We start from the raw sequence: 21432 nt of genomic DNA, 5'->3' as shown, positions 1-21432 counted from the left end.
TGGAATGCACCAGCCCAAACTTCATCAGCTTGGGTACAATCCTACCGATAATAGCAACTCACATTTGCCTAATTTTTTGTACATTTTAAATATCTTTAAAAAAAATTTCTTGTACATTTTAAACATTTTAAAATACATTTTGTACATTTTAAATATTTCTTGCCCATAACTCATCTGATGCTCACAACCCTGTGAGATAGATATGTTACTCCCATTTTACGGACTAGGAATCCGAGACTCAGAGGGGTGATGTTGTTTGTTCCCCCACCAGTAAAGCCAGGACCAGAAGCCAGGTTTCTGGACCCTTAGTTAATGTACTTTCCATCTCTCTGCCATGTTCTCTTCCACAAAAGGCATCCACCGGCCTGCTCCCCTCCGATAACCCCTATGCACCCAGGTTCTCCCATAGGAAGCCACGGGGCGTCCCTAGCCCCCCGAGTGATTTCTCACTTTCAACCCCATCTCAAATCTTTTGCCAAACTGCCATGGCCACCCACACTCCCCACCTCCTTCCTTCAAACCTGCCCCACCTCCTCCCTCTCCCTCCTTCCTCCAAGGTCCTCCCAGGGGTTTCTCCCAGCTGCCAGGAGCAGGGGACAGGAGGAGGGACCAGTCGGTCATTGTAGGAGGAAGGGGGGATGGTTCCCACAGGGAGCTCCTCTGGGCCTCAGGGGCCCTGGCACTCAGCTCTGCCCTGGTCAGCTCCTGGAACATCAGCAAGGTTGCGCAAAAAGCAAGGAGGAGAGAAACACCAGTACACAAGGGTGGGGAAAAGGTTAGACACAGGAAGCCGTGGGAGAGCCAGCTGGTTCAGACCATCCTGATTTCCCCAAACGCACCATTATGCCCCTGGGAAAACCTGTTGGTGAAGTCCTAGGTGTCTCTTTCAAGCAGGGTCTTTCTGAGGTCACCTCAGCCATCCCCCTGCCTCCGGGCAGGCCATTTTCTCTATTTCTTCCAAGCTGACTTGCTGAATGCTATGAGCCTTTCTGCTGGGGAAACTGAGGTCTGGGGAGGGAGAAGGGGCTTGTGGGGGCACCAGGGGCCAGGGTTGAGGGCGGGGGACAGGACCCACAGGCTGATATCCGGCTGTGCCGTCTCCTGCCCTTGCATTCCCACCTCCTCTTTGCCTGGTGTTCGGCGGGGGTAACAGTGACGTCACATGTGTGGCGTGCCGGCCACACGCTGGGCGCCAAGCAAAACAGCCAGGGCAAGTGTGTGTATCATCAGTGCCTGGGAAGGAAGGCCACCAAAAGAAGTGAGTCTGGTGGAAAGACCTGAAAGCGGGAAGGGAGGCACCTGGCTGGGTGGGGGCGGGGAAAACCAGAATAAAACCCTGCTGTGGCCAGAGCTAGAGAGACCTGGTGCTGGTGAGGGATGCCCTTCATCTTCCCCTCCTCTGCCTCTCCCAAAGCTTGTCAATGCCCCAGACATGAGCCAGCCCAGGCCCCGCTACGTGGTAGACAGAGCCGCGTACTCTCTCACCCTCTTTGATGATGAGTTTGAGAAGAAGGACCGGACGTACCCCCTGGGAGAGAAACTCCGCAATGCCTTCAGGTAACATGGCCCAGAGCCCAGACACCTCTTTCCTCTGCTCCCCACAAAAATCTTGTCTGCACCGGGGTATGGCTCCTGTGCTGGTATGGCTCAGACAGGGCTTGGGGAAGCCCTGGGGAGGAGAGGTTGGGAGCCCTGATTTTAAGATCCTACAACCGGGTGGGAGTGTCAGAGCCCTTCCTTTAAAGTCCTGTTCCCTCCTGATCGAGAAAAATCTGAAGCCACCACCACTCTGTGTCCTTTGTCCTCTTTCCCTCCTAGATGTTCCTTCCTTCTCCTGATCCAGAGAATGCCCAAAGGCAGCCCCTAACTTCCTGGGCTTTCCTAAAGGGTACCTACCAGGATACGGTCCTGCCAGAGCCCCGGGGCTCTTTCCATTCTCAGATCTCTGGGACTGTGCTGGTGGGTAGCAGAACCTCACCTCCACCGAGGGGGCTTCATGAGATGATCTCTGCTCATCCTGCAGAAACCCGAGGCTATGAGCTTCACCTTCCCCCTTCCTATACTCCTGGCAGACCTTGCTCAGTCCTGGCTGTGGGCTGGCTTACTCTTCCTCACTCCTCTGGGGAAACAGCTGATTCAGTTACCTGGATTGAGGTCACTGGCAATGGCTGAAGTGGCAATGCAGGTGGAACTGGTTTAGGCTGGGGGAATCACCCACTTGAGTCTTCCCTACAAACCCTGGTCCAACCCTGCTTCTCCTGGGAGGCTCCATTTCTGCCAGGCTGCCAGGCTACAGCCAAAGCCTTGGGGGTTCAGTGTCCCGGCACCATACCCACCGCTGTGCTCCTCGGATAGGTGGGCTCTGCCAGCCTTAGTTCCCAAACTAAGCTGGGAAGTTTGGGTTGTTTCTGTGCTGGAGGGATGAGGGTATCTGCTGTTGGCCGAAAAGATTATAGGTTAAAACTCTAAAGTGATGGAGGGAACGAACAATTCCCACGAGGCTGGTGTTGAGCCTTAAACAGTGCCGGACACCCAGAAGGTTCTCCAATAAATATTTGTTCAATGAATGAATGAATGAATGGCTAGAAAACTAACCCTCTGTCCACTTCCCTCTTGGCCTCTGAAGCCTCTGTGTAGGTGCTTCTCTCGGGCTTCAGATTGCCTTGCCCGACATACAGCAGGTTTGCCAGTTAGGCCCGGCAGGTATGAGCCCTCAGGGGAGTTGCGCGTCGTCCCCAGTCAGCTCTCTATTTGTGAGTCCAGTTTTCCCTGCCATAAACGAACCTGAGCAAGTTCCTGCAGGGCTGGTTCTCCCTTAGGACAAATCTTAAGAGATGCTTTAAGCTATTTGCCACCAGTCCAATACCCTGTCCACCATCCCAAGGATGGGAGAGGCACCCATCTGCCCCCAGAGGATGTTGATGGTGATGCCCTTCCCAGAGTGGTGGTTGGGACAGAAAATCTGTCCAGGCTCTATGCAGGGCGCAAAGCATTGTCTGTGTTGATTTCAGTCTTGGGTGCCATCCAGGGGACTCAGGATCAGGGAAACTATTGTTGAACAACAGCCAAGAGCAGGAATTGGTGCGGGGAAGGAAAGGAGGCCTAATCAGAGCAGGCCAGTGAGTCACCAAATGGGCCCCGAGTATTTGAGTTCCCTCAACTGGGAGAAGAAAAGCAAATGCCTCCCACCCCTTCTAGTCATCAATCCACGAGCTGTCACCATTGCGTCCGTAGGCCCTTGTTCCTCCCACTCCTGAGTTTCTATGAAAAGTCCTCCAGGTGTTCAACAAACAGGGAAAGAATCAACTTTCCCCACCCTGCAACGACAAACGAACAGCTCCCCCATTCTTCCCACCCCCCGGTGAATTAGCAGTAGGAAGAACGCCAGCACTGGAGTCAGCACACACGAAGGACAGGGGGTCTGCCGAGGCATACCCTGCAGGGACGAGGGAGCCTTCTTTGGGGGGCAGTGCTAACAAAGATGGCGGCAGCCCCTACTCTGACTGAGTTTCAATACCAGCCCACGCTTTCACTCATTCATGCATTCATTTACTCAACAAATATTTACTCAGCACCCCAATACAATGTACAAGGTATACTAGATGAACAAGAGAGCCAGACTTTGGGCCATGGTGGGGTTTGCTGTCTAGTGAGAACGATAGATGAAAAGCAAGTAATTTCAACCCACTGTGTACACCAAGATGCAGGAGCCCAGACCTGGGTGCCCTGGCCTGTGTTCCGTCAGACTGGAGACAGACCATCTGAGATAGGGGCTGGACCCCGCAGCTCGGAAGGCTAAGTGACCACAAATCCATGCCTTTACGCCAAGTCTTGTGGACGTCCCCGATGAGCAGCCAGCTCCAGAAGATGCCCAGCTAAAGCCCAGGGCATGTGGATGGCTCTCTAAAGAAAGCCCCTGCATTTTCTTCTCGGTGTCCCCGGCATATTGCATGGTGTGGGTGCTCACTGAATTCTGAATGAATTCCGAATGAATGAGTGAGTGAATGAATGAATGACCAGGAACGGGATCTTAAAAGCCCTCCCCAACTCGGAGTGTCCAAATCACGCCGTGCCGACTGGAAGCCTGCCCTCTTCCCCTCCAGATGCTCCTCGGCCAAGATCAAAGCTGTGGTGTTTGGGCTGCTCCCCGTGCTCTCCTGGCTCCCCAAGTACAAGGTCAAAGACTACATCATCCCCGACCTGCTGGGCGGACTCAGTGGGGGATCCATCCAGGTCCCACAAGGTGAGGGGTCGGTGCCCTAGGTAGGCTTGGCCCGCTGCTCCCCCTCCTCTTCTCCCGGTGCCCCATGGCCTCCATAACCCAGCCATGCCCCTGAGCCTGCAATCTCTCTTTCCTTTGTAGGCATGGCGTTTGCTCTGCTGGCCAACCTTCCTGCCGTCAACGGCCTCTACTCCTCCTTCTTCCCCCTCCTCACCTACTTCTTCCTGGGGGGTATACACCAAATGGTGCCAGGTAAGGCCTCACCCCTCCCAGCAGGCAAGGTGGCCTGGACCCCGAGGACAGGTGGCGCGGCAGAGGGGCTTCGGGTGTTTTCCATCCGCAGCCTCCTAGAGTAGGTGCCGTTGGTCCCGAAGGGACCGTCACTGTGAGCGTCAGTCTCAGGTCCCCTGTGGCCTTAGAGAAACCATGTAGCTGCCGTGAACTCGGTGAGCGCTCCCTGTTCTGTCTCCCTCCCTGGAATGTGGGGAGGCCTCGGGAGAACAGGATATACTATGTGCCCTAAAGTGCCGAACAGACGTGAGAAACTACCAAGTCACTCTCAGGCTGGTCCCGGCAGGGACACTTGGAGCTCTCTGGTGCTAAGTGACATGGAGAGAAGGTGCCTGGTCACAAGGCCTATTTCTGGGTCAGGCACTGCTTGCGTTTCCAAGCTCATTTCTTCATGCACCCAACGAAATAATACTAACAGCCGAGGTGAAAGCACCTTGAGAGTATAGGTCCTGGTTACGTGTGAGCGGTTGTTGTTCTGCTGGAGAGGAACGTTGGAGGTGTGGGGACCCATCCCTCTGGGGGCAGGGAAGCTCTCCTGGGCCCCTTTCTGTTGTCCAGGGGTGCGGTCCAAACCTCTGACTCTTGCTGGCTGGGGGGGGCACTGCAGGTACCTTTGCCGTTATCAGCATCCTGGTGGGTAACATCTGTCTGCAGCTGGCCCCAGAGTCGAAATTCTGGGTCTTCAACAATGCCACCAACAAGAGCTACGTGGACACGGCGGCCATGGAGGCCGAGAGGCTGCACGTGTCAGCGACGCTGGCCTGCCTGACTGCCATCATCCAGGTGAGGGGACGGCCACGTCCCTGCCGAGGGCCCAGCCTCAGGAGAGCATCTTTCCATCCTGCCCCTGCCTCCAAACCCCAGTTTTGACATTAAAGCTGATTCAGGGCTCTACCTCCTCCCACTTCCCCATTCCGGGGCCACAAAAGACCTCGAAAAATTGGTGTCTCTCCTCATCCACCTCCAGCAGGTCCATAAGACCAGCATCTGCACCTGGCAAAATTGTCCTGAGTCCCAGACTGTCTGGAAGGCTCACGCTCTCTCTCCACCACCCTCTCCAATGCCCATCCCTCTGCCAGCACAGTCCTCCTATTTCTCTAACATCCCTTATTTATCCCCCTCCGGCCTCCTCTGTGCCAAGTCACGGGCTCACCTGCACCACATCGATTGCACTAATTGCAAAGGCCTCCGCTGGGGTTGGGGGGAGGGTTATTTTTTGTTTTAAGATTTTATTTATTTAAGAAATAGAGAGAGAGCACGAGCAGGGGAAGGAGCAGAGGGAGAGGGAGAAGCAGACTCCCCACTGAGCAGGGAGCCTGACACGGGGCTCGATCCCAGGACCCTGAGATCATGACCGGAGCCGAAGGCAGACGCTTCCAGACTGAGCCACCCAGGCGCCCCTCTGCTAGGTTTTATGAAGGGAAACACAGAGTGGTGGAACACAAAAGCAGGAAGCAACCTCAGAAGACACCTTTAATTCGTCCATTTTTCAGTTAATGTTTCTGGTTGCTTTGCTGAGCCAGGAGCTGGGCCTTAGGAGAAAGATAAGTAGAGAAGAATCCCTGTTCCCCAGGAGCTCCCAGCCCAGCAGAAGAAGTAACCATGTCAACAGATAAACTTGTAGGCCATGAGATAAGCCGCATAATAGAGCTATGTTCAAATGGCAGAGAGTCAGGGAAGGCCTCACCTCAGAGAGGAGGTGACATTTGACCTGCATCTTAAAGGATGAGTAGAGGTTGGCCAGGAACCAAATGAATGAGGCACAGAAGGACAGTCCAGGCAGAGGGAATGCACCCCAAAGTGTGAGGCCTGAGAGTATGAACTGACCAGGGAATGACAAGGCAAGAAGTTTGGGGTTGGACAGCAGGAGGCTTTTGGGGGATGGGCCAGAGGGAAACGTAGGCAGAGGCTAGACAATGAAGGCTGAGGTCTGTCCCCTACGCAGCACCTTTGGGTCGGATTAGCAGTTTATAAGGATCATTCAGGCCATAGAGAAGAGAGGCGGGAGGTGGATTAGAAGAATCAAAGCAGGGGGCCTGTCAGGAAACTGCAGAGGCCCGGGCAAGACTCACGAGGGCCTAGACCAGGGTGGTGGCCACAGAGAGGGCCCCCTCCCCCCATGGGGCAAACTTACGGAACATTTGGCCAGGGGCGTTAAAGGGCTTGGCGGTAGGCTGGATGTGCGGGTGAAGGAGGATGACCCCCAAGTTTTTGGTTCACCCACTGGGTGGATGGTGGTGTCATCTACTGAGAGAGGAAACACTGGGGGAGGACCCAGCTTATTTTTCAGATAAGAAAACTGAGGCCAGAGAGAGGAAGAGACAAAGAAGCCCATGCCCCAAAGCAGACTCGGGGTCGGCCGGCACAGTAGAGGGCCGGTCACAAAGGGCTCATTTCCCTGGGGCTGCTGCATGGAGCTCCAGCCTGGGCTTGGGTCCGGCAGGTGTGGGCACCACTGACCCTTCTCGGCCATCCCCCCACCCCCACCTCTCTCCTCTCAGATGGGCCTGGGCTTCGTGCAGTTCGGCTTTGTGGCCATCTACCTCTCCGAGTCCTTCATCCGGGGCTTCATGACGGCAGCCGGCCTGCAGATCCTGATCTCGGTGCTCAAGTACATCTTTGGACTGACCATCCCTTCCTACGCAGGCCCGGGGTCCATTGTTTTTGTGAGTCTAGGAGCACACCCCTGCAGATGGGGAGGGGCTCAAGCAGGCACAGAGCCAGGGTTACTGTTTGAAGAAGTTGTGAGCTCCTCCTTACAAGATGTTCGCAAGCAAGGGCTGGTTGACCCATGGTTCAGAGAGGATTTTCAGGGGGTTCCCACTTTGGGAGGGAGGGTGAAACACATGACTTTGAGGGCTCGCTGAGGTTCTCTATGGTTAATCCCTACTGAAAAGGAGCTGTGCACTCTCCATCAGTTCCCCAGTGTACTGCCTCAGCCCCTCCTTGCCCAGGAAGTCCTTCCTTATGTCTAATCTCCAACCCTCCTTCTTGAGCTTGAATTCTTTCTAGAGAAAGACGAAGAGAATCAGCATTCCCATCCCGGCATGAGCTCCCAGCATGCCCTTTGGGAGAGGGAAGTGGGAGATGGGGTGCTGTGGGTGACCAGGGTCTGAATTCGGCTTTGGTGTGCCTCCATTTGAATTGATGACATCCTTCCACGGGGTTAGACACCCAAGGGTGGGGATAGTATGGGAAGAAGAGGTGGGAGCCCATGAGCATGATGCTCTCTCCACCAGACCTTCATTGACATTTGCAAAAACCTCCCCCACACCAACATCGCCTCGCTCATCTTCGCCCTCATCAGTGGCGTCTTCCTGGTGCTGGTGAAGGAACTCAATGCTCGCTACATGCACAGGATCCGCTTCCCCATCCCTACGGAGATGATTGTGGTAAGGACCCTGCCCTGGGCTGGGGTGTTGGGGGCCAGGCTGGAGAGGCCATGAGAAATGGGATTCAGCTCCAGCCAAAGCCAAGGGAGCCCCTACCCACTTTTACCTCCCCTTCCACTGGCAGCCAGTAGAATAGGGGGTTGGGTGAATCCATTCCATCCCTCTGTACATGGCTCCCACTCTTCCTGCTTCTTGGGTTGTTCCCCTTCGAGGAGGCAGGGGAATGGGATTTGGGGTCCCCAGAGAAGAGGGAGGCTTGGGAGAGACCCCTGCCAATCCCCATTCTCCATTTTGGGGCTTACAGGTGGTGGTGGCAACAGCTATCTCTGGGGGCTACAAGATGCCCCAAAAGTATCACATGCAGATCGTGGGAGAGATCCAACATGGGTGAGTCTGGGTGGTCAAGAAGCCTGCCCACCCCCTACCAACACCCCTCCATGAAGGCCTGGGCTCAGAGACCCAGATGAGACGACCTCTATGAAAGAGGATTGTAGACTCTGGGACACCGACAGAAGGGGAATGGTTTCTGTTACTTTATTACCGAAGAGAGCCATACAATCAGCCAATGCTAGATGTGTTATGAACAGTGAATCTTAACTACCACACACACACCCCAGAAGTCTCATTTACTGGATGCTGCTAAAGCAAAGCCTCTCTGATCAGCCCTTTGCCGGCTCTTTGCCAGCTCTAATGCGTTGGCTCTTTTCCTCCACATGGAAGGGAAACTATTAGCATCAAAACAACACGTATGGAGCATCCACTCTGTGCCAGGCACCACGCCGGGCCCTGGGAGGGGAAGGGCGGTGTTTGTGCCGCAGGGCAGGAGTGGAGGGTGGAGGGGGAGAGGGCAGGGGGTGGTGGTGGCTGTGGATCTGTGGACAGATGAGCATAGAGTCCAGAACCTGGGCGTGAACACACAGGGCCCCCACCCCTTACTGGCTCTGGGACCTCGGACGAGTGAGGTTCTACGTCTTGGTTTCTGCTTGTCGATGGGAGTAACGGTGGCTGCCCCACGGTGTCATACTGAGGACGTAGGCCCTGGCACACAGTGGGGCCTTGCTGGTCCCTGCGGGTTGAGGAAGGACTCGCCCTCCCTCTTCTCACACGTCTGGGCCCTGCCTCCTCTCTGGCTCCCTGGCAGGTTCCCCAGTCCTGTGTTGCCTGTGGTTTCCCAGTGGAAGGACATGATGGGCACTGCCTTCTCACTGGCCATCGTGGGCTACGTCATCAACCTGGCCATGGGCCGGACGCTGGCCAGCAAGCACGGCTATGACGTGGATTCTAACCAGGTAGGTCCAGCCACTGCCAGTAAGGCCCAGCAGGACAGGCCGGGTCCCACAGGTGTACCGTGGGGCTCTCTGGGCTGCAGTGAGGAAGGTGCCTGCCAGTGAGGAGGAGGGGCTCTGACCATGGGAGGCTGACTTTGCTTGGTTGGGAGTGTCTGGCTTTTCTAGCAGCAGGGTCATTCTCAAGCCCGAGGCCCAAGATCCAGCTTGCATGGATGACTACGTTTGGTCTATACCCGCTGCCCACCCCCCGTCCACCCCCCCGCCGCTGCCCCAGCCTCCGATCCTGCCCCTGTCCCCACAGGAGATGATTGCCCTGGGCTGCAGCAACTTCTTTGGCTCCTTCTTTAAAATCCACGTCATTTGCTGTGCTCTCTCTGTCACTCTGGCTGTGGATGGAGCTGGAGGAAAATCCCAGGTGAGCGTTGCACCAGGGGAGTGGGGCGAAGGGGGGAGAGGGGAAGGAAACAGTTGCCCCAGAGAACCCAGGGCCCCTGCAAGCCAGGCCAGCTGCTTCTCCAAACTTCCTCTTCCCTCATCGGTCTCTACACCACCAAAGGCATCTGTCGGAAATAAGAGCGAGAATGTCACACCTATGCCTTTCTCGGAACAGGTGGCAAGCCTGTGTGTGTCCCTGGTCGTGATGATCACCATGCTGGTCCTGGGGTCCTATCTGTACCCTCTCCCCAAGGTAAGAGCGCAGTGGGAAGGCGGAGCCCAGCAGGAGACTCCAGTACAAACAATCCCCAAGTGTTGTGTAACCCTCTACAAAGTGCCCACATGGTCACACTTTGTCCTAATCACATCCTGTGAAGTAGAAAACACAGGTTCTACCTTCCTCATTTTACAGGTGAGGGAAACTGAGGCTGAGAAAGTCTAAGTGATCTGTGGTGGTACAGCTCACAAGTGCAGGGCTGGTCGCCAACTCCAGCCTTCCGACCTAAGGGTCAATCCCCCCATCAGCGTTTACAAGTGCTTAGGAGTGTCTGACTAGGAAGGCCCTGGACACCAGGTGGTTTGGAGATGAGGGAAGAGGGGAGGGGCGGGGTGGGGAAGAGCCAGGATGGGCCACACGGCCTAGCGCCTGCACTCTCCAGTGCTAAGATGGAGCGCGGAGATTTGGGGGTTCTGCCAGCAGAGATGTTCTGAAACTGCAGCTCTGTCCTGCTGGACACCAGGGTCGGGGGTGCATAGGACGGGGAAGAAGAAGGGGACACCTCAGGTGAGAAAGAACAACGTTCTGCTTCCCCAGTCTGTGCTAGGAGCACTGATAGCCGTCAACCTCAAGAACTCCCTCAAGCAGCTCGCTGACCCCTACTACCTGTGGAAGAAGAGCAAGCTGGACTGTGTAGGTATTGGGTGGCCTCTGGGTATCCCTCCAGGCCCCTGGCCCCCTCCTCCAACCCCATGGCCCTATCAGCTCTTTCTGTCGGTGATCCCTCCCTCATCGCAGAACAAGCTATTAAGAGCCCAGGTTTTGGAGTGAGACATCCTATGTCCGCATCCTAACTCAATGGCTCACTGGCTCTATGGCTTGGCCCTAAACCAGCAAGTCCCTAAGCAAGTCCCTTAACTTCTCTGAGCCTTGGCTTTCTCATCTGAGAAATGGGTATCTTATACTCTCTACCCACCCACCAGGGTTGTTTATGACGAAGACGAGATAATACAAGTAAAGAGCATGTTGTCTGAATTGTGTCCTGGGTTCAGTAAAACTTATCTATGATTATTTTTATGATCTGTAGTTCCAAAAAAAGCAAAAAGAAATAGTTTTTAAAAACAACAATAACAAAAACTCTAGAACCTAAAGCCAGTGTACCAGGATCTTGAGTAAATTGCCAGATTTCTAGGGAGTGCTATTTCCTCCTCTCTAATGGGGATGACAGTCATGGCTTCATCACCCACTGGTTATGAGGATTAAATGAGATCACATGGGAAAGCACCCTGCAACCATGCAACGCTCAGCAAACATGACTGATTGTTATGATTAGTCACTGTCCCAGTGCATCTCGCGGTGGACAATAGTATTAAGGCCACCAGGTACTGACGGCTCTGACAATGATCCCCATTTAAGCTCCACCAGAACTTAGGAGAGAGGATTTACTGACCTCCTTTCAAGATTATGAAACCAAGAGGTGCCTGGCTGGCTCAGTCAGAAGAGCATGCAACTCTTGATCTCCGGGTCGTGAGTTCAAGCCCCATGTTGGGTGTAGAGATTACTTAGATACATTAAACTTAAAAAAAAAAAAAAAAAAAAAAAGGGATAATGAAACCAAGGCTCAGAGAGGTTACGTAACTTGTCAAAGGCCACAGGGTTAGTAAGTGGTAGAGTCGGGATTGGAACCCAAATCTTAGACGGCAAACCTCTGCGTGGTACTGTCTCCTGGGGTTACCTGCATGGTACCCGAGGAAGATCCTTAAAGCCAGAGAAGTGAGCAGTCCATCTGGGGTCCCCCAGTGAGTGATGAGGATAGGGGAAAATAATGTTCCAATTCCCACCCCAAAGATCTGCTTTTATCCCACCATGACAATAGTCCCTGATATTTACATTGTGCTTTGGGCTCCCATCTGAACCTCACAGTTCTCTATAGGATGTGGGCAAAATTGTTTCCTTTAGAGGGATTTGGGAGACTGTAAAGGACAATCAAGGGGGCAACCATCCAAACTGCATCCAATCCTGCCCTCCACCCACACAACCAGACCCCAGGCCATCAGGCTGGGAAGACCACTGAGCATGTGTTGGGCATACACAGAGAAGATGGAGAAAGGGAGCTCATGTTTGTTGAGTGACCACTGGGTGCCCATCACTAGGCTAGGACCCTTAGGTGCCTTCGCTCTTTGATCCTTTCATGAAACAGGTATCATTACTCCCCTTTTGTGGATCAGGCAACTTGGCTCACGTCACTAGTAAGTGGGAGAATGAAACTTTAGACCCAGGTGTACCTGACCCACATGCTCTCAGCGTCCGCCATGCTGCCTCCCTGTGTGGGCTGGGGTTGTCTACTAAAAACCAAGCAAGCTTGCTCGCCACACTCAACCTAAGGGAAATGTGCAAGCATACCCAGAGCACCAATACATAAGATAATGCAAAAATGCCATGAAAAGTGGAGGGCGGGTCTGAGGTTGCACAAACAGAGAATAACCTTGGCTATTCCAGGAAGACCCCCCAAAAGAGGCAGCCTTCTCCCCAGGCCTGCTCTGACATCTCTCTCCTCACAGTGCGTCTGGGTGGTGAGCTTCCTCTCCTCCTTCTTCCTGAGCCTGCCATATGGGGTGGCCGTGGGCGTCGCCTTCTCCGCCCTGGTTGTGGTCTTCCAGACTCAGTTGTAAGTAACAGCTTCCCCCGCCTCAAAGGCACAGCAGTGGGGCCCCCGCGCCCAGGCTGGGCTGACTGACCGCCATATCCTGAAATCCCCAGAGGAAGCCCTAATGGGCTCAGAGGGCTGGAGGCCCAACAAAGTAGGAGAACAGGAGGGTAAGACCCTGAGTCTGTCCAAAGGCATTGCCAGTCCCTGGACCAGATGAGACCCTCCCCTGAGGCCAGAGGACAGATGCTGTGTCCTTCCTATAAAAAGGTTAAGAGGTACAGGCCAGGGGCACCAGAGGAAGAGGGTTCAGGCCAGGGCAGGAAGGATGCTCTGGGTGAGGGAAGCCCTGTCTTTTCTTCTTGAGAACTCGAAACCAAGAACCAGGGCCACCTAAGCTTGTCACCTTGCATACCCCACCTCTTCTCTGTGCTGAGCCCCAGGCTGGGAGCTATGTCAAGGGCCCACCTGTCATCCTTCTAGTCATAGCCCAGCCACAGGCCACCAGGAATGTGTCTCCAGTGCAGAAAGACCAACACAACATGCCGGGGACGGAGGAAGGGACCCCATCCCACCCTGCTTCTGCCCCATCTCCCATCCCAGCATCCTTCCAGGCCCATTGACTATTAGCATGTTCTTATTTTTTTCTTTTCCCTTTTCACCCAGTCGAAATGGCTACACTTTGGCCCAGGTCATGGACACTGACATTTATGTTAATCCCAAGACCTATAGTAGGGTAAGTAATCCAAACTTACGACCTCCTCTTTTGCTCTGCCCCCCACACACACACAAATAAAGGAGAGTTAAAAAAAAAAAAAAAAAAAAGCCAATAAAGACATTTCTGCAACCTGAGCTCAGTCTCCCTGTCCTAGGTCCAGGAAATCGAGGGGGTTAAGATTGTCACTTACTGCTCCCCCCTCTACTTTGCCAACTCGGAGATCTTCAGGCAAAAGGTCATTGCCAAGGTAAGGTTCAGAACTCTGGTGACCAGAAGGGCTGAACAGAGCGTAACCAGAAGATGGGAGAAAGGGGGCTGGGAGGCAGGCCACCTCCAAAGAGGGTGGAGGTCCAAACTGCTATTGTTTCTCTCCCTGCAGACAGGTGTGGACCCCCAAAAAGTACTGCTGGCCAAGCAAAAATACCTCAGGAAGCAGGAGAAGGGGAGGCTGATGCCCACACAGCAGAGGAAGTCTCTGTTTATGAAAACCAAGGTGAACTGACGCTAGGAACAGCCTACGCTCTCAGATCCTGCCCCCTGGGGCCCCACCTCCCAGCACCCTTTGAGGCAAAGACATAAGGTCTCTGGGCAGTCTTCTCCTTAGGTGAGGGGACGCCAGCTCCTGGGGGTAACCATGGAGCTCCCATGGCCCCTCCTCATTTTCTGGCTAAGGTAGAATATAGCCCATAGACTTATGAACAACCCCAAATGGGGAGCAGCAGTGAATTTGCTGGGGTACCCACCCAGCTTTGATGTGGGGGTGGGAGTTCTGGGGAGAAGCAAGCAGGCACGCACACATGTAAAAAGGAGCACAATTGTTTCCCAAAACACTTTCTCCCACGGCGGAGTGGGCCAAGGCTTCCGTGCCTCTCCTGGGTGGGTCCTCCAACTTTGTCTGGTTGGTGGGAGACTGAGCATGCAGGCCCTGCCTGAGGAAAGGGCGTTGGGAGATGCCTCCCCTGTGGGGTTCTGGGGGCTTGTAGTCACCACCTCTATGTTCTTGACGTTATTGACCCCCAACTGCACATTCCTTGCCCCTGCCTCAACTATAGCAAAGTCTGATGCAGTTTGGTGATTCCCTGCAAACCGCACCCCCCCCCCAGACTGTGTCCCTGCAGGAACTCCAGCAGGACTTTGAGAATGCCTCCCCAACTGACCCCAACAACAACCAGACTCCTGCTAACGGCGCCAGTGTCTCCTACATCACCTTCAGCCCTGACAGCTCCCCAGGGGCCCACTGTGAGCCACCAGCCTCCGCTGAGACCCCCAGTGAGCCCAGTGACATGCTGGCCAGCGTCCCACCCTTTGTCACCTTCCACACCATCATCCTCGATATGAGTGGGGTCAGCTTTGTGGACTTGATGGGCATCAAAGCCCTGGGCAAGGTGAGGCCCCAGGTAGAGGGGGTGCCAGCTGCCCTCCACCCCAACACCCTCACCCCTGTTCTCCCACACTCCCTTTCTCTGGAGCCCTCATTTTGACAAGCTGAGAGAGGAAGCTCAAAAGGGAGCTTTCCCCCAGACATGATCAGGATAGGCTGCTCTCTGCACAGGCCCAGACAGCCCACGATGATGAGTGGCTGGAAAGGAATACCAGAGGGATATTCGCTGTCCCACCTGCCTTAGCACCCCTCTCTAGCAGAGGCCATCCCAAATTCCTTCTCAGGCCACCAGGAACCCACCCCAGGGTCTTCTGAGTAGAGTCCAGCTTGGCCCTGGTTCATGGTCTGCTGTTCCTTCCCACCCTCACCCAGACACTCCAGCATCAGTCAATTCCAGTCAACTGAGAAGAAAAGAAGACATAATATTAGTGCCCCACATTCTCAGGCCAAATCGGCAGTCCATGGGACAACTTGAATAAAGGTATCCATCCATCTGATACCTTTTCAGCAACGCTTCCGATGGTAGGGAATCAACAAGCCTCAGAGCTGGCTCAGAAAGGCAGTCCAGGAAAACCCAAGGCGTACAGAGAGCATGTAGGCTGAGTATCATACACAGGGCATCAGCCAGGTGCCCAGAAGGCCGCATCACCAGCCGTGGGCTCAGCTTGCTTCCCTAGCCTGGACCCGGAGTCCAGGGAGGTCTCCATCCTCCCCTGCAGCTTCTGCCTGAAGCCACAAAGTCGGGAAAGAGGTGGAATCTGGAAATCTAAGCTACTGAGAGAAAAGATCTGACCCCATAAGAAGGGGGCACGGTGTCTTTAAGTGCCCGCCTCATTGGCAAAGCCCCATTTCTGTCCTGCTTTCCAGAAAAGCCGCAGCCAACACTCCAGGGAGAAGCAGTGTGCTTTGCTGCTATTTTTATCTTTGGCTGCCAGGACTCTTGGGGTTGCTTACTTGTTTGGCTTCCCCTCTGAAGTGCGTTTTGTGAATCACTTTTGAGACCCACTCAGAACATTCCTTTCCTTTTGTCTCCCTATCCCAATACCCTTCCCCCCAACACTTCTAGCTGAGCTCCACCTACGGGAAGATCGGTGTGAAGGTCTTCTTGGTGAACATCCACGGTGAGAAGGAGGACATTTAGAGGAGCCCAAGGTTGGGGGTGGGTGGGGGAGGGGAGGAGCACCCAAGTAATTCCCCCCAACTACTATCTGCTCATAAGTGCTTCGAGCACAAGTCAGAAGAGACTGTGGCCAGATTGTGTAAATACCCTAGAGGTCTCAATAACAGAGTGAGAGGGGAGCGGGGGCATGGAGCCTAAAAAGGACAACTGGGATTCTAATTTGCCCCACTACTAATTTGCCTGTATCCTCGGCCAAGTCACTTCATGTCTAGGGATCAATTTCCACTTATGTTAAATTAGGGGGTTGATTGAATGAATTGGGGGATCTTCTCTAAGCTTGCAAGCCCATGAATGAGCATAAGGCACACTCACACACACTGTAGCTCTCTGGGGAACACAGAGGCACACAGTTTTATATACACACAATCTCCAAAGGGTGCATGTCCACAGGGCAGAAGACTTTCACATCATCGGTGCGGATGCCGAGTGCAGGGACGGGGACCCACGGCAAGCACACACAGACATATAACAGGATGTGAAAGGGCACATGCACCCCACTTCCTGCAAAGAACCAGAGCCCTGCTGGGGGCCAGCCCAACTTCAGAGTTAGCCTGAGCAGGACCCAAGCTCTGTGGAACCTGCTCAGAGGGAGAATCTGCAATGGCAGTTAGCGTCAGTGGACTCCTCCCTCCCTGGACAGTCCTCAGGACCTCATCTCTAGCATCTGGTAAAAGTAAGGGCTCTGCCACACATTGGAGGCTGTGGGAAAGGTCTAGAGAAACAAGAGGAAGAACGAACCATCCAGGGGTAGAATTGGCAGCAGCCTCCTCGTGGACGTTTTCAGCCTTTCCCTCTCAATCCCCACAAAGTACCGACTCCCTGAATCAAACTGCTTCCTTCTGCCTGGGTTGAAGGTTCAGCATCCTCAAGCTCACGTTGCCCTCTGCTGTCCAGAATTGATATTGCAAGGCCAATGCCTTGGCCTGGCCTTTGGATGGCCCAAAGAGCACAACGCTCTGTCCTCTCTCTCCTTCCTTCCCTTCCCTCTCACCATCCTTCCTCCACCCCCAGCTCCAGACCACATGGCTGTTATCTTGCTGAAAGCTTTTTCCTCCTTCCAGCCCAGGTGTACAACGACATCAGCCATGGCGGTGTCTTTGAAGATGGGTGTCTAGAGCGCAACCATGTCTTTCCCAGCATACATGATGCTGTCCTCTTTGCCCAGGCAAATGCCAGAGAGGTGGCCCCAGGACGTGACTTCCAAGGGGTAAGGTCCTGGCACGTTGGGAATCCAAGGCCCCGGGGCACTGAAATGGCAGGACCAGGGGCATGAGAAAGAACACAGGGGAAGTTTTGGGTTCCAACACCAAGTCTATCCTTCCACTTTTCTGAAACCGCCATTACAGAGTTCCTTATCTGTAGAACGAGCACCCTAAATTAACATCACCTACCTCACAGCGTTTTTCTTTTGCCTCCGTTTTAAGACTGATAATTATGCCTCTCATGTCGCTTGAAAGCACTTTGTATACTCTAATATCTTTTATTAATATTAATTTCCAGGTCCACAAACACTCAAAGCGTATTAGAGTATGCCCAGTATTCTGGTATTGTTTACCTACCCTCCTCCTTCACTCGTTCTAGAAGAGGCTTTGAGCAAAGGGAGGGGAGTAAGCCTGCCCGTTTTAATATAGCGGAGCTTAGAGATTTCAGACTGGTGATGGATGAAGAGGCTGGATCCAAGTTTTGTCTCAGTTACTTGACATTTAATTTGCTAGCTCACTAAGTGGTGTGCAAATGAGCTACAAATCACACTGTTTAGGACTCCAGAAAGCTGGGGAGGCAGAAAAACTCCACCCCCCTGACTGGGGTCCCTGCCTGGGCCTCTCCAGCCACCTCCTCCCCACCGCCACTCCCAGGGTCCCTCCCAGCTCAGCAGCCCCTGCCCTTGACCTCCCAGGACTCTGTGCCTCAGACCTCCTTATATAGAAAACCTCCCCTGCCCTGGGTCATAAGAAAGGCTTTTCTGGCTGGAGCAACGATTTGCTCTTTGCTGTAAGAGACTGATGAAGGTAAAGCCATCTGTTCTAAGTGCTAAAAGACTGCCCAGGAAAACACAAGGCCCCTCCACACTTAGAGCAACTGTGCAGAAACAACAGGCTTTCTGGCCTCACAAGCCTTGTCCACAGAGCAAAAAGAGGGAGATTCTAGAAGAATCCTCACCATTTTTTATTGCACAAATGATGCCCAGTTACTGTGGTTATATATCTAAAATAATTTATGTTATAGAATATATTTATATTTACATATTACAAAATATATTCATATATATAAATTAAACACACACTCACACACCCCTTTTTGATGGCATGCTGAGGTAGAAAGCCCGCAAAGTGAGTTTGATTATCCTCCTTTTACAGATGAGGAAACAGATTCCCAGAGAAGGGAAATGGACTCCCCTCGGTCAGGCAGCCAGCCAATTGTCCTTGTCGGCTAGGCCAACCTCCCCTGCCTCAAAGGTGTCCACAGAGGAGGGTTAGTCCCAGATGCACCCCTCTGCTCTAAGGGGGAAGGCCACCCAATGCTACATTTTGTGAGGTAGATGAGGGAGGGCAGGGAAGAAGCAAGAAGGTGACTCATGTGGCAGAAAACATGGTGCCCACCCGGAGGCTGACATTTGCACCAAACTGTGTCATTCACTCATGGAGCTCATCCTGCACCTGTTTTCCCCCCTTCCAGGCTCCAGTGGACCCGGAGCTGTCCTTATACGATTTGGAGGAGGACAGCCCCAGCTACTGGGACTTGGAGCACGTGAGCTGACGGGCGGGGGGTATGGGGGGTATGGGGCCAGGAGCGGGAAGGAGACCCTCCAAACCCAAGGTGTTCACGGGGCTCTCTCACGGCCAAGCCAGAGCCGTTACCTTGAAGGCCACAACATTTCTCTCTCATCTCTCTTGTAATAACAGATCCTACTTCTTCTCATTCCCTGAGAGGCATCACATGGGGAAGGGAGAGACACTGGATGAGGTTCTTGAGAACTGACATCTATTCTTAACTGTGCGCCGCATCCACACGTGATCTTGGACGGACACATAACACACGGGGCCCCAGTTTCTATCACTGTAAAGTAGGGGAGGTGTGGGTGATAGCTGGCCCCGTCCACCTCCCAGGCTCCGTGGGGGATTCACGTGTTCCTTCATGAATTCAACAGACATGTGAGGACTGCTTGCCTGGCACAGTTCCAGGGTGGGCATACAGCGGTGAGGCCCCTGCCCTCAGGAAACTTATATTCCGGGAGGGTCAGATGAATTCAAAGAATACAAATGTTATCGCCCACAGACAGATGCCCTATCCCCACAGGGCCCTGTCGTCCTGACAGGGAAACTAGCAACCACCCCACTGCCCTGAGTTACGGGAAACCCAGATGACTAGCTGGAGAGGAGTCTGGCTTAGGGCCTGGGAATCACATCTCACTGTACCTCTTCGCATTCCTTTTGGGCTCGAGTTCCATGTCCTCCGGACAGGGTCTCTGGGAGGGCTGATGGCATGTGGGAGACACTAGGAAAGAGCCCGGGCTACAGAGATTTGGCAGGCTGATTACTGTGCTCCCGTGGAATCCCCAGCACATTCCAAAAACCTTGGCTAGGCCCCCAAATAGCTTATCAGAGCAAGAAAGGACTTTACAGCTTGTCTGATCTCCCCACTCATGTCAGCTAACAAAGACAGTGAAGCCGAAAAGGAGGAGGGACATGTGGAGGTCACAGAGCCTTCCAGGGGTGATTCTAGGTAGATTCCAAGCATCTTCTCTTGTCGCCTCCGAACCAGTTCGCCTCTTAGGCTGAGCCCGCCTCTCCCCTGTTCACGTACACACTCACACTCACACACACTTACTCATGAAGCTCTCTCTGACCAGGGCCTCGTAGGGTCACCTCATGGTTGCAGCCCCTGTGAACTCAACGCGTCTAACGCTCTCCCTTCCCCTCCCCTGTCCTTCCATGGCCTTACAGGAGATGTTTGGGAGTATGTTTCACACAGAGACCCTGACTGCCCTGTGAGGGCCCAGCCAGCCCCCACGCTGCCTCCAGAGCACGTGCCATCCCGGACTCCCAAGAAGAATGAGCCTGGGGCCATGAGGAGTGGCGGGTAGAGGAGAGCACGTCCACCAGGACCGCAGCTCCTCCCTCCCCTCCGCCTCATCCTCCTGTCTCCTTCCCCTGCCTCCCTCCTGGCCTCTCTAGAGCCAACCAATCTCAGCAGCAAGGAGAACCACCTCTTCAGCCTCCTGCTGCTGCTCAGGGCCCTGGCCAGAATGAGGAAGCCTACTGCTCACCCCACCGCACCCACCCGTGCCCTGCCCAAGGCAGCCGATGGGACCCCCGCCCCCCTGGCCCCCCCACCGACTGCTGCCTTTAAGAGTGAGCCAAGAACAGAAGGGAACATGATGCCCCTGCTGACCTAGTGTGCAAAGGCCCTTGGGCCTGAACAGCTTGGTGTCAGATGGTGTCGAGCTATCACAGGACACGGGGATGAACTTGCTTAGGACTCGATGGCTTGCCCCCTCCAGCTGCCCCAACTCTGTCCCTGGCGGCTGTGCACTCCTGGGACCATGTGTTCCCGACACCCCAGGAATTTAGTCTTGATGACTGTGCCTCCTTCCCCCTCATCTCAAGGCTGCTGGGAGCTCCACGGCTATTCAGCACTTCAGACTCTAGCCTGGGGGGGTGGCCAGGGCCCTCGGGGCCACCAGAGCTACCTCCCCAGGGGCAGCCCACCAACGCAGCAGCCTCTGAAACGTGATCTCTCCCCCCTGCCTTCAGGGGCTGCTCCCTTCCACTTGAGACCCAGAGGGGAATCCAAAAAGGACAGGGCGGGTAGCTACCAAAATCCTCTGGCAACCTAGTAACAGTTGCCAGTTATTCTGCATAAAAGCTTTTGGGAATCCTTTCTTGTACTAGAGACTTAGGAGGTGGGGTGTCCTAGGGGTAACCAAGGGCCAGCTAGTGGGACCTGAGCCCTGACGGTCCCCTTGACTTCAGAAATGCGCCCCCCGCCCCCGCCCTTAGGAAGCTAGCTTTGTGCTTTTTCACCTGGCAAAGAGCCAATGATTTTAACTCTCCCTTATCAGCTTGGGGCCTGGATCCTTTGGCCAGGCAGGGGAGGAAGCCCCCCAAGGGCCAGTGGCATCCCCCAAGTGGGTGCAAAACGTGGCAAAGGGCTGATCCAGATTGGGTCATCCTCCATGGGCTTCCTTAACAAACTCAGGACCTGAAGTCACCTTCTTCTAGGACAGATGAAAAGAGGGGTATGGTCTTCATGGATGTGAGGGGTTAATAGAGGAATCCTACTGTTGACTTGAAAATAAATAGATGGCATGTGCAAGTATTTGGGGAAATTTCCATGGAAGTGCACAGAAAACCTTTCGGTCTTCCCCCACTGCTTCTCCCAAAGCTCCTTCAACTCAATGACCCTGCCCAACAGGTTGGGCTGGCCCAGCCTGAAAAAAAAAAAAGCCCCCATTCCTAGATTCCTAACTTCAGCCTCACCCGCGTTGTGTGTCTGTATGTTGAGTGAGCCGGTCAGCTAGCAAGTCTTCTTAGAGTTAAAGGAGAGGGTGCTGGCAAAGAGCCAACAGATTCTTGGCCTAGAAGCATTGCTTCTCTGTGATTTCATTATGCCATCTGGCTGCCAATGGAACTCAAAACTTGGAAGGCGAAAGACAATGT

At 54.0% G+C, this 21432-nt stretch overlaps 1 protein-coding gene and 1 long non-coding RNA gene across 2 annotated transcripts in view; one reads left to right on the top strand and one right to left on the bottom strand.

Annotated features, from left to right (window-relative positions):
- The window catches only part of LOC144382621 (uncharacterized), a 44802-nt gene extending 42728 nt beyond the window's left edge, over positions 1–2074 (bottom strand). The window contains exon 1 of the long non-coding RNA XR_013449940.1: positions 1897–2074. This is a non-coding gene — a long non-coding RNA (uncharacterized LOC144382621). The remainder of the gene's footprint in view (positions 1–1896) is intronic.
- SLC26A9 (solute carrier family 26 member 9) lies at positions 1433–20128 on the top strand. Its single transcript, XM_036077234.2, has 20 exons — positions 1433–1557; positions 4104–4243; positions 4364–4474; positions 5121–5296; positions 7015–7179; positions 7753–7905; positions 8210–8292; positions 9047–9194; positions 9496–9609; positions 9805–9882; positions 10444–10539; positions 12408–12514; positions 13160–13229; positions 13366–13458; positions 13591–13704; positions 14315–14596; positions 15659–15713; positions 16834–16979; positions 18449–18520; positions 19717–20128. The coding sequence occupies exons 1-20, from the start codon at positions 1433–1435 to the stop codon at positions 19762–19764; spliced, it is 2376 nt and encodes a 791-aa protein (XP_035933127.1). The 3' UTR covers positions 19765–20128.
- Positions 20129–21432: the final 1304 nt, after the last annotated feature.

This window comes from Halichoerus grypus, chromosome 7 (genome assembly GCF_964656455.1).
Source record: "Halichoerus grypus chromosome 7, mHalGry1.hap1.1, whole genome shotgun sequence".
NCBI lineage: Eukaryota > Metazoa > Chordata > Mammalia > Carnivora > Phocidae > Halichoerus > Halichoerus grypus.
Note: the sequence above shows the minus strand (reverse complement) of the source record. Positions and strands in the feature narration are given on the sequence as shown.

Coding starts and splice junctions, on each gene's coding strand:
- SLC26A9 (XM_036077234.2), top strand. CDS start 1,433: ATGAGCCAGCCCAGGCCCCGCTACGTGGTAGACAGAGCCGCGTACTCT. Junction 7,180..7,752: donor GCCCGGGGTCCATTGTTTTT/GTGAGTCTAGGA, acceptor TCTCTCCACCAG/ACCTTCATTGACATTTGCAA. Junction 9,883..10,443: donor ATCTGTACCCTCTCCCCAAG/GTAAGAGCGCAG, acceptor CTGCTTCCCCAG/TCTGTGCTAGGAGCACTGAT.